Here is a 12829-nt window from a genome sequence, read left to right as displayed (position 1 = left end):
TATAAACCATGGTTTTGTATGACGTCTAAATTGAGCCATGACATAGATTAAACTCTTAGAAAGAAGATCTCTGGAAATTATCTCCTTCTCCTAGCCCAGCCTGGAACTTTCTGGCATTCAGCTGATGTTTAGTAAATAGGAAACTCTCTAATAATTCACATTGTAACAGCAGACAGAAAGAAAGAAGGGCTCCATGCAGTATTGACCGAGGCTGTGTTTATTTGTGTCTTAGGGTATAAAGGTAGAATAAAATCTGTTGGCTGGGGAAGACCCTCCTCTAATTTACAGTCCACATGGGTTCTTACTGTGTAGCTTATGCAACAGCTGGAGTATTCAGGTCTATCCATTAAGACTTTCCCTCCTGCTAAATCTGATACCTGTCCTTGTTCTCATTTCCCCTCCATCCCTGGAATATGAGTCAATTTCAGGGGTTTGGAGGGGGCTGTTATTGGGTGAACAGGCCCCCATTGAGTTGGAGGCTGACAGTGGAGCACCAGCTGAGAGCTTCCAAGAACACTGCTTAGGATGTCTCAAAATTGAGCTGTAAAGTACAATTTAAATGTTCTAAGGAATTCCCTGTGCGGCTAATGCAAAGTGGTAATCTTCCTCAAGCAGTAATTATGTGCTTTCTAATAGAATGGCACTGAAGGGAGGGAGAAGCAGCCAAAGCCCTAAAAATAATTAGCAGCAATGCTTGGCAAATTATCTCAGAGCAGGGCAGAATGCAGGGCCAGTTCTACATTTTGTGGGGGGGGGGCCTGGGCAGAGAGTGCTCTGGGGCCCCCCATGCCTACTACTGGTCCCCTTGCCCTCCCACCACCATGCCCCCACCTGCCTGCGTGTACTTCCTTTTGCCCACTTGCAAACGTTCCTACTATCTGCAGTCACAGCTGCCTAGACTGCTTTCATGCCCTTTCCCCACTGGTGCTGCGGAGTGGGTGCAGCTAGGAGTGCCACTACCACGGCCACCAGGAATGTTAATGCCTTGTGCACCACCTACATACCCTCCTCCAGCATTGCTAGGCAGCATATTCAGCCAGGTGCAAAGGTGACCAGGTGCTCACAAGCAGACAGTGGAAGGGTTAGGGTTAGACATAAGGTGAGATGTATGAGTTGGGTGTTAGCAGCCATAGGCCCCACCAAAAGCCACATGCCTGGCAGCTACCCCGCCTCACCATGTGCTGATGCTGGACCTGGCAGAATGTTTTCCTGTGGAAGGGCAAGGGCATTGTTCTCCATTTTCTGGGATTGGCAAGCAGTTCTTGTCTCATTTCTGTGGGTTGAAATAATGGAATTAGCTTCTATTAACATTAAATATTTTATATCCCACCCTAACAAAACCTACCACATAAAAGAACAAACAAAAATCCCAGAATAGCAAACCATAAAATACCAACTAGATATACAGAAATAAACCTAGCAGACTTGCTTCATAAAACCACCGGTGTTCTTCCTCGTTTACTCATTTTTATCCTATGTTATGTGTCTGATGTGATGACATACGTCTTGTAGCCCAGCTATTGCTGGTGATGAAATGCCTGCTGTTCCCTTCATAGCTTGATTATATCTATGGCTTGTGTATGCGTTTGCTTATTTTTAATAATATCTGTTCCTTTCTTTCCGTCAGAGATGCTTGAGATGGCGTGCAGACAATTAAAATACAATCTAAACAACAATCACATATTAAAATCCCGTATTTTAAAATAAAACATAATCAACAGAGGCTGAATAAACAAGTATGCCTTTAGCTGCCACCTGAAACATTCGGTGCCACTTGTGTATCTGTGGGGAGGGTCTTCCTTTGCAAACAGCTGCCTCACATGGCCCTCCACCTTATTTCAGGGGATGGGAGCCCTCAGAATGGGGCTTCTTCAGATGATGGCTGCAGTCATTGGGTAGATTCCTATGGGAGCAGGTGGCCCTTCAGAAACCCTGGTTCCAGCATATAAAAGGCTTTAACCAGTACTTTGAAGTGAACCCAGAAGAGAGTCGGTAGCCGAAGTGGTTTAGTTTAAATCTGCACCTGTCTGTAAGCTTCATTTTTCCTGCTTTGGGCCCAGTCCGCTGCTTCATTTTTCCTACACGAGCCCCTTGAAAATGAACAGGAACACTGCCGACTGCTTTGAGCCATAATTGACAGAAAGGCAGAGTTGAATAGGAAACAGTAATCCTAGCATGGTACCACTCTTGCACAGCACAGGTTCCTCACAGTGGGGCTTGCCAGGGCTTTTTTTCTGGGAAAAGAGGAAAATGAGGGAGAAACACACGGACCCCCTTACAAAATGGCCCCCTTACAAATCTCTCTGTCTGGAGATCAGGGGGTGGGGCCTCCGGTCACGAGAGGTGCCGGAACTCTGTTCCTGCTGAAAAAAAGCCTTGGGGCTTACAGAGGAAAACTTCCCTGAGTGGATTTGAGTCTGAATTTTAAACTTAGCAGTAAAAAACAACTCTCCTTTGACTTTTAGGTTGTGATAGTGATGTGCAGACACTATATGACTAACAAAATTTTTGGTAGGGTATGAGCATTTGTGAGTCACAGCTCACTTCTTCAGAAGCTCATAGCCTACCACAAATTTTGTTAGTCTTATAGATGCTACTAGACTCTTGTTCCTTTTTACTGCTACAGACTGCTACCCATCTTGTAAAAAATACGTGTTTTCTTTAAAGACAAAAGATTCGTCCCTGAAAGGCAGTGCTTTTTATTCCTTCTAGGTTGGCTACACTGTACAAGTCACCAAGTCAAAAGGAGTCAACTGTACCATATTGTGTTACGGTAAGCATGGGAGGGGGGCAGAATTGGGAAGTAAGATTTGAAAGGCTTCGCGTCAAACTCTCGAACAGATAACTCCATCTTGGAGCAGCCGCAAGTTGACACGCTGGTAGGTAGCTTAACAGTGTGCCCCATTCAGCAGCTACCTGGTCTGGACACAGGTCCATAGTCTCCTACTATCTCGCCCCAAGGGTAGAGTGTGCATGCACATTTTTTATTCCTAGCAAAGCCAAGAATGTATATCGATATGACAGAATATGATACAAAATCCAATTTGCATTATATACTTATTTACCCTTCCCAGCTTTGGAATTCCTCTGAGGGCAGTTACATACATACATTATGATGTCAAGCAGCCAGGCAGCTGCACTATTAACTTCTCGGTTTGGCTGACGGCACAGAATCTTCACAATTGAAAGGAGGTGGCATGATCCTGCACTGCCAGTTAAACATACAAGACATTGCACTGTGAGCTGGCTGAGGAGGATCATAGATGCAGAGGAGTTAGCCGTGTTAGTCTGTGGTAGCAAAATCAAAAAGAGTCCAGTAGCACCTTTAAGACTAACCAATTTTATTGTAGCATAAGCTTTCGAGAATCACAGTTCTCTTCGTCAGATGCATGGTACAGAGATCGTAACACCAGTAGCCACTCAGAGTGACCAGGATCTGTCCACAGAATATTTCTGGAGATGCCGTCTGAGCTTTGAAATCTCCCAGAATAGTTTCATGGTAAATATTGTGATAGCAACACTGTGTCGTCTTTGTGGACAGCTTCTGCTGGAGATAGAGCCAAGAAAAATCCATTTTAAACTGTTCCCTTGAAATGTCATGAGCGTTGCTTGCCATATAAGTGTTCGCTTGCCATGTGTGCTCTTGGTAACAACATGTTGCCATAGCATTCGTTACAGTTTGTTTTTTAATAGCTTCCTTTTCAGAACGGAGGTTCTTCAGAGGCCTGGATAAAAACTGAGCATTGCAGCTTTTGATAAGAGCCCTCTTGGATCAGACTAGTGGTCTATCTAGTTCAGCCTCCTCTCTCACCCAGGAACCAACCAGTTACTCTGGAGGGCCATCAACAGGGCCTAGAGGCCAAGGCCTTTCCCTGATGTTGCCTCCTAGCATTGGTATTCAGAAGTTTACTTCCTCTGAATGTGGAGGTACCCTTAGTCACCATGGCTAGTAGCCTTTGATAGAATCGGTCTAAACCCCCTTTTAAACCTGTCTCTGCTGGTGGCCATCACTGCATCCTCGGGCAGAGAATGCTACATTTTTAATCGCTTGTGTAAAGAAGTATTTCTTTTGTCAGTCCTGAAATCTACTGCCAGTCACCTTCATTGGATGTCATTGAGCACTGAACTGAAGCACGGCTTTTTTTTCAGCAGGAATGTGGTGGAACGGCGTTCTGGCACCTCTTGAAAATGGTCACATGGCTGGTGGCCCCGCCCCCTGATCTCCAGACAGAGGGGAGTTTAGATTGCCCTCCGGTGCAGAGGGCAATCTAAACTCCCCTCTGTCTGGAGATCAGGGGGCGGGGCCACCGGCCATGTGACCATTTTTGCCAAGGGCGATTTAAACTTTAAAAAACTCCCCCCTTGTTCCAGCTAACCCAAAGTGACATCGTTGTGCGGTCCTGTGTTCCACCACCTCTTCCCAGAAAAAAAGTCCTGAGCTGAAGTATTTTAGGAGAGGGAGAAAAATTTCTGTCCACCCTCTCTATCCTGTACATAATTTTATAAACCTCTATCATGTCCACCCCTTAGTTGTTTCTTTTCTAAACTGAAAAGAGGAGGAAAAGTGCCCCTACCTCCTAATCATCTTGGTTGTTCTCTTCTGTACTTTTTTCAGCTCTGCAGCATCCTGTTTGCAATACAGTGCCCAGAACTGCACACAGTATTCCAAATGAGGCCGCATCATAGATCTGTACAAGGCCATTATAATATCTGTTGTTTTTTCCCCTTTCTTAGCAATCCCTAGCATAGAGTATGCTTTTTTTCACTTCTGCACCACTCTGGTTGACACTAACCACTAACCTGAACATCTGTTTCCCTCTCAGTTTCAGCAAGTTCAGACCCCATAAGCATATACTTGAAGCTGAGCTTTTTTTATTCCAATGTGCATCACCTTACACTTGCCTACGCTGAAATTCATTCTCCCCATTGTTGCCCACTCACCCAATTTGTGGAGATCTGCCTCAAGTTCTTCATAGTCATCCTTGGTTTTCACCATCCTGAATAATTTTGTGTCATCTGCAAACCTGGCCACTACTCTGTTCACCCCCCGTTCCACATTATTTATGACAACACCAGCACCACTAGCAATCCTTGTGGGACCTCCATGTGTACTTTCTCCCATTTTGAGAACTGGCCATTTATTCCCTCTGCTTCCTGCCATTTAACCAGTTTTTAATCCATAAGAAGACCCTCTTATCCTGTGACTGCTAAGCTTACTCAGGAATTTTTGGTAAGGAACCTTGTCAAAAACCTTTTCGAAGTCCCAAGTATATAATGTCTACCAGAACACCATTATCTACATGTTAGTTCAATTTCTCAAAGAACCCCAAAAGTTTGGCGAGGCAGGACTTCCCTTTACAGAAGCCGTACTGATTTTTCCTCCGCAGGCTTTTTTTTCTCTATGTGCTTAATATTTCTATCTTTGATCGGTTTCTGTAATTTGCCTGGGGCAGATGTTAAGCAAACTGGCTTACAGTCTTTCAGTTCCCCTCTGGACTCTTATTTTAAAAATTGGCATTAACAAATCTTGGAACAATACTGCTTTGGGGCATATTCTTGACTATGCATATTTTAATGTGACCCAGCTGCTTCAGACAACAACATTATTCATTAACAAATACAGTGTTGTGAGAAAGTCCAGTTTTTGTAGCTCTGTTGAAGGAAAGGACTTCTGGGTTTCTCATGTCCTGCTCTTTGCAATGTTTAAAGGTTGAGTGATAGAATCTCAAAGGATCTCCGGCAGATGGCTACCAACCATCTCCTTGGAAAAAGTACCAGAGGTGGAGATTCCATAGCCTTCCCAGGCTCTTTGCCTGTGGCTCAAATATTCTTAACATTTCTTGTCCTCCCGCCCTCTTTTAGGGATTGTTCCTTACCTAGTTTGTTCAGTGCAGTGGAGTGTATGATTCATCTGCAGAATCACCACGTACTTAATTAGCCACGCAGACCTGAGCAGACTCATGAAGATTTGGGACTCCTCGGTCTCTTATTGGAGGCTTCTTCTCATTTGTAACTTGGCAAGAAACTTGCTCAGATTTTAGCTGAGGGCTGCTGTTGGCACTATGATTACAGAGTGAGACATAGAAAGAGGACAAGATGATAGCTTTTACTAGAACAAGGGCTGTTGGTGGAAATGATAGCTTTCAAGCTCCTCTTCAGAGGTCTTTGTACAGAAATGGTTACAGCAAACTTTCCATCTTGCTCATGTACCACTTGTTTTTCTTCAGAGGAAATGTTGCTCCCAATAGAAGATCCTATCAATCTTTGTTCTTGCATCTTTAATAATACAAGTTTCTTGAGATACAGAGATCACAGTATTTAGCTTGCCTTGCCAAGCTTTTGAACAATGGAGCAGTATTAGTTCATGCTGAACAGTTAAAAATTTAAGTGCTAAGTTCTATACTGTGAATTACATGATGGTCCATACCTGGTTTTTGGCACAGTTGTCCAATAAGATCACAACATGCTGTCTCTGGCTAATTAATTTTATTACTTTTTTTTACCAAAAGTACCTTCTTTATGTGACCAAGTCTCTTCCCCCAGAGTCTAGGAAAGAAAATACACACATTATATTTCTGAACTGCAGTGTTTTCTTTTCCAATGCATGGTTCATTCCCTTAACATATACCAGTTCTCTGCCTCTTCCTGGCTTATAGCAGCCATGGTTTGTGGTATGGTTTCCATTCCTGGTCTGCATGCATATTATGGTTTGTGCAAACCATGGCTTTCCTGCGTTAGATGTAGCTGCATACTGTGGTGTGCTACAAAGCAAGGAAAAGTGGATGGAATTGGAGCTTTGGAGGGGGGGATCATAGAACCCTGAGGCTTCTTCATGTAACACCAGTATCTCTGTTCCAATGGCTAGAATTCAAGTGGCTTCTGTATTCTCTGGTGGTCCTAGGAGTGGGGCAGTCCTTACTTTTGGGATATAGCTCCTCCTCTCCGAAGGCAGGGTCAGTCAGCTGATTTTGATCCTGGAGGGAAGGGGCTTGTCCCTGGAATCCCCTGTCCCCTGTCTTGCAGAAGGTGGGACTTATAACAGCTGGAATGCTTTTGCTGTACTTTTTTGCCTACAGGATCAGGTTTTTGTCCATTTTTTGTACGTGCATGCAGCAGAAGGATATTATGGCAGCAATGAAGCATTAAACTTAAAGATTACCAAGTTTACAGACTACTCAATGACCTAAAACTGTGGAGGGGACTTGTTTAGATGTTACCCTTCTGGCCTCTCTTTTTGTTTGTCCTTTTAAGAAGGAGGTAGGTAGCCGAGCTTTGCCACACCAAGCAAGATGGCTCTTAACGCAGTTTATAAGAAGGTCCAGAGATCAGCAAGAACTCGTTTCCTGTTTTTGTTTCAGATCAACTTGGTCTTGCTCATAAGACCTGTTGGCATTTTTTTTTAAAAAAGTCAGACTCTTGATACTAATTCCACCTGATTTTCACACTACACCCGCTTGAAATGTCATCTGTTTGAAAGAACTTTGCTGCATCCCTAAGCCTTTGGAGCCACCTGAAGCATAGCGTGCCATTTTTAAAGGAAAACAAAGATAACAGAATGATGTCACGATGTGCAGTATTTTCCTATTCACACTGCAAATTCTGGACATGATCCTGGGAATTCCATAATCAGGAATCCATGATCAGCTGTCCTGAAGTTTGCTTAAAACATATTGCTTGTATTTTACAGCCTCATGGATTCAGAGATGTTCAGCTTCCATCCCCAGCCCTGGCAGAAAACAAGACAAACCCTCGTAAAAGGCCACGAGTAGAGGAACAGTGATACAGATGAATCAGTTTCTCTCTCTGAAAATGTTTGTACTGTGGCTGGACTTAATGATGCACAAAGGACTGTTTAACTCGAATAAAAGGAGCATAATTTTAATCTATAGTTTGGAAATTTTATCTGGTTCTCTCCTCCCTGTTCATATGATTTCTTTTAAGTTTGGAAATAGTATTTGCATCAAGGAGTTTTCCGTTTTTTATGGAATGGAAAACAGGAAACTTACTGATTCAACATGAACTATTTGCTTGGAGGAGGGAGTAGAAAGTTCAGTACTTTGGCAAACTGGCCTCCAAGTGTCAGAATTAGCTGGCGGGTTTTGTCCCAGCTACAGTGATACCTTCCTCTAGGATCAGGGAGATCCAGGTTTGAATCCCCACTCTGTCATGGAAGCTTGCTGGGCAGCAGCCTTGGACCAATTGCAAGCAATCAGCTTAACATACCTTACAGATAGGATTCCCAGTTGCCTGCTGGAAGTGGGCAATCTCCTACTGGTTTGCTTCATTGCCCACCAATTGATGGCAGTTAGCGGGAGGTGGCAAACCACCTGGTGATCACCTGCTACCAGCAGGCAACCTGGGCAAGCTTGCAGTGGATGCACTCCTGGTACAGGGCGCGACTATGTTACTTCAGGAAGCGCTGGTGGCAGGCATGCTCCCATGCTTCACAGGGGCCAATTTTAGCCTCAAATGGGCACGCCCAGCGCATTGGCGTCACTTCTGGAAGTGATGTCATCACATTGGTGCTGGTAGCGTGCACGCCAAGATCGTCCTCGTGGTAAGTCGGGTTTCCTCCCAACACACACACCAGGAGGGCTTAGGAACCTGACAACCCTACTTACAGGGTTGTTGTGAGAAGAACATGAAGAGAAAGATGTAAGCCACTTGGAGCCCCCATTGGGGAGAAAGGGGAGGTATACATGAAGTAAATTTGATACCTACATGTGTTTGTGTGAGGGAAAGAATGATAGTATCTGTGCTCTGCCTTTCCTACTGTTAGGGTTGCCAGCTTCAAGTTGGGAAATTCCTGGAGATCTGGGGGGGGGGGGGGGAGAAACCTGGAGAAAGTGGGGGTTGGGGAGAGAAAGGACCTTGGCATGGCATAATTCCATAGAGTCCACCCCCAAAATAGCCATTTTCTCCAGGTGAACTGATCTCTGTGGCCTGGAGACCAGTTGTAATTCCGGGAGATCTCCAGCCACCACCTGGAGGCCGGGAACCCTACCTACTGTCCATGTTGGCTCAGGCTGCTTATGAAGGAAGTGTAAAATGGCACTGCCAAAAAAGTGAAAACATTGTCATGGCAAGGTACAAACCAAAAAAGCACCCTACATATTTGGCACAGTCACCCAGCCACAAAAACATGCTTGCCTTCCACAGCCCTTAAGAGTGGCTTTATGATGGTTTTTACCTAGTTAATTCTAGAGCATTTGTTTTTGTTTCAAGTACCAGGAGCTTAAGGGAGCTATTTTTTTCAGAAAATGACAGGGGTAACATTCAGGAGTTATCTGCATAATAAATTATTCTGGTTCCATTTTGGGAATGAGACGTTGTCAGATTTCAAAATCCATGAGTCAGGAAGAGAGCTTTCCTGCCGGCATGAAACAAAAGGAAGGAAGATGACTGGGGAGGGGAGGGGGGGCCTGAGCTGTGACTCAGAGGAGCTTTTTGGTGCAGGAGACACGGGCAGACAAAAGGATTCTACCGTGGGTGATGTCAACAAGCAGCTGCTTCATTTGGGAATAATAGCTGCTTACGTCTTGGTGGTGCCAGCAGAGGAGGGTGTTTGACATACTTGCGCACGCCTGCTTAGCCGCGTAGAAAAGAGGCACTGATGGGGGAAGGGGTGTTGTAGTGACGTGTGTGTGTGTGTGTGTGTGTGAACGAGAGAGAGAGAGAGAGAGAAGAGCTGTTGATTACTGCTGGTTGAGGCATTGATTGGAGCTTACTCTGTCAAGCTATAGAGTTCCTTTTCCCTGTTCAGTCGAGATTATTTTGATTTGCTGAGGTTAAATGGTTTAAGCTTCTTGCATTTTCAGGGAGGATTTCAAGATCCATCTCAAACGTATTTGATACCAGCCCTCTATATGCTTCTCCCACCCACCCACCCCTTCTTGGACATCACTTGAGGTAATTTCCAATTTTAAAAAAAATTAAAGGGAGTCTATGACACCTTTCTACACTAATGGATTTATTGCAGCGTAAGCTTTTTGTGGACTAGAGTGTAATTATAATAAAGGAACCCAGAACATCAGGCAGATGTTGTCAAGATTCCTTTGATGGTGTGCTTTAGGGCCAAGCTACAAGTGACAACACAGGTTGGACACTTGTCCGCTTCCCTCAAGTTTTGATGGGAAATGTAGGCATCCTGGTCTCGCAGCTTCACTCTCCGACTGCTGTCCAATGGACTTTTCAACTGTCACTTGTCCAACATTCCGTCAAGCTGCCTACATTTCCCATCCAAACTTGAGGGAAGCGGACAAGTGTCCAACCTGTGTCATTTGTCAATTGTAGTTTGGCCCTCAATCTACAACAGTTTATACCACAACAGTTCTATTAGGCAAGTGCCCATGGCATCTTTTGGTGCAACAGACTTAACACAGCTACCATTCTAGAATAATTTTTTGCACCCACAAGAATCTAACAGCAACTCATAGCAAAATAGCTCTTTTTTATTTGAGGTATTGTTTGATTTCATACTATAAGGGAGAATCTACAATTTCAAGATGTGTAACTAAACTCAGTTTTCAAGCCTGCAAAGATATAAAGGTGAAGATATCTCCCACCCCAGTGCGTTTTCTAATGAGCAGCTACAAAACTGAGCTGTGAACTATGAAGTCACTGATTCAAATCTTACCTGTGCCATGAATTCATAGTCATTGTTGGCAAGCCACACTTCTCTCAGCTTCGCCTGTCTCCATCTGTGATATGGTAACAAGAATAACTACCTTGAAAGATTGTTATAGGGATTTCCATTATAAAGCACACAAAGTGCTTTGGAAGAGACTCGATGGTAGGGGACAATATTTGCATGCAGAACGTATACTATACAATCTATCGAAAAGAGTCCAGTAGCACCTTTTAAGACTAACCAACTTGACTGTAGCATAAGCTTTCGAGAATCACAGTTCTCTTCGTCAGGTGCATGATGCATCTGAAGAAGAGAACTGATTCTTGAAAGCTTATGCTACAGTAAAGTTGGTTAGTCTTAAAAGTGCTACTGGACTCTTCGATTTTGCTACTACAGACTAACACGGCTAACTCCTCTGGATCTATACAATCTATATTTTGAAATTATTCTTAAAAGGATACAGATTTTTAACTGGACGTATATTCTGCAGCCAGGTAAACATCCTTATTCTTTAGTGTTTTGGTAACTTAAGAGTGATAGCAATCCCTATGTTCTCTCCCACAATAGAATTTAAATAGCCAATATCATTTTTTGTAGCCTGCATTCTAGGCTAGCATTTGCAGAGTCTTCTTTGCATTGCTCTGATCATCAAGGCCAGGCTGCTCACTGGCTTTTTCTCCATCCTGAAGCTATGGGCTTATATGGGAAGCTAGTGCTTCCCGCCCTAGTCAAGACTTCTCACTGAAGATACTGGAAAGAAGGGCTCAGATGTGCTACACCTGGAAGATCCCACCTCTTCCACAGATTACCCTCTGCAGCTTCTTTTCCGTCCAGCTCTGTTTTGCTCTCAGTTCCTCTTCCAGATTGCAGGCTTCTTCCTTCAGGCAGCTGTTCCTCTCCTGTCTTCTACTTTACCTTTTTCTGTTACTTTCATCAGCGACTGCTGGATTTTCCTCTTCACACTTCACTGGGCGACTCACCAAATTGATCCAGCTTCTCAGAGCCAAACTACAAAGTGACGAATGACACAGGTTGGACACTTGTCAGCTTCCCTCAAGTTTTGATGGGAAATGTAGGCAGCTTGGCGGAATGTTGGACAAGTGACAGTTGAAAAGTCCATTGGACAGCAGTCGGAGAGCCAAGCTGCAAGACCAGGACGCCTACATTTCCCATCAAAACTTGAGGGAAGCGGACAAGTGTCCAACCTGTGTCATTCGTCACTTGTAGCTTGGCCCTCGGACTGTCCCCAACTATACCGAGGGCTGGCCTTTTATTCTCCTGCCAGCCCCTTCAACCAATTAAGATTCACTGTGCCTGAGACCCTCTTCTCTTAGGTTCTAAGCTAAAGGTCAATTAAAGTGGTTAAATTGAACACTCACTGACCAGTCAGAAGTGATGTATTTTGAATCTTTCTGATCCATATAAATATGAGACTCACTGAAAACCTCAGCGAGAGCCTTTGGTAACAGAAATTCAGCATCAGTTCTGCTGCTGGGTAGGCTCCTCAGATGCTTACATATTATTATCTTTACTTCCCTTACAGAAGTAAATTCTCATTTTTACTTATAACATATGGCAACCCAGTATGGTTTTCAAGGCAAGAGAAGTTCATAGGTGGTTTGCTATTGCCTGCCTCTGTATAGCAACCCCGGATGACTTTGGTGGTTTTCCATCTATGTGTTAACCAGGGTTGATCTTATTTAGCTTTTGAGATCAGAGGGGATTGGGCCAGTCTGGGCCATCCAGGTCAGGACACCTAATAACTTTTAAATTTTCTTAACTTTTTAAATACTAAACTATTATTTATCTTTACCTATATTTGATAACGTTCCCCAAAGTCTTTTAGCAGTTTCTGCATACATACATAAAAGTTAAGCAGCATTATTGTATGAAAAAAATATAAATGGATAAAAAGAAAGGGCAGGAGGTGATATGTCAAAGCTCATGTGACAAATCAGCAGGAAAGCTGAGAATAAAATCTAGGTGTTCAGAATTCTGGTTTGTGTTATATTTATTTCTTTTGGTAAGAAAAAGCTCTTACACTCAAACTCTCAGATTTATAATGTAGTCAAAGCTGCCACGACAGAATCCCACCCCCATATGGGCTCTTATCAGATTTCCTGGTCCCTTGCATGCATCGATAGCTAAAGGACAGAATTGATGCCAGAAATTCAGTCATCCAATAAGACGACTACTTAG

At 43.8% G+C, this 12829-nt stretch overlaps 1 protein-coding gene across 2 annotated transcripts in view; it reads left to right on the top strand.

Moving 5' to 3' along the window:
* The window catches only part of RAD51C (RAD51 paralog C), a 36293-nt gene that overhangs the window by 22115 nt on the left and 1349 nt on the right, over nt 1-12829 (top strand). The window contains exons 8-9 of one of the 2 annotated variants that reach the window (XM_055001498.1): nt 2713-2773; nt 7688-7882. In XM_055001498.1, coding sequence (XP_054857473.1) covers nt 2713-2773; nt 7688-7780 — 154 coding nt within the window. In that variant the 3' untranslated portion in view covers nt 7781-7882. Of the gene's footprint in view, nt 1-2712; nt 2774-7687; nt 7883-12829 lie in introns of those variants that run through there. The other variant, XM_055001499.1, reaches the window with a different exon arrangement.

Source organism: Eublepharis macularius, chromosome 17 (assembly GCF_028583425.1).
Source record: "Eublepharis macularius isolate TG4126 chromosome 17, MPM_Emac_v1.0, whole genome shotgun sequence".
NCBI lineage: Eukaryota > Metazoa > Chordata > Lepidosauria > Squamata > Eublepharidae > Eublepharis > Eublepharis macularius.
Note: the sequence above shows the minus strand (reverse complement) of the source record. Positions and strands in the feature narration are given on the sequence as shown.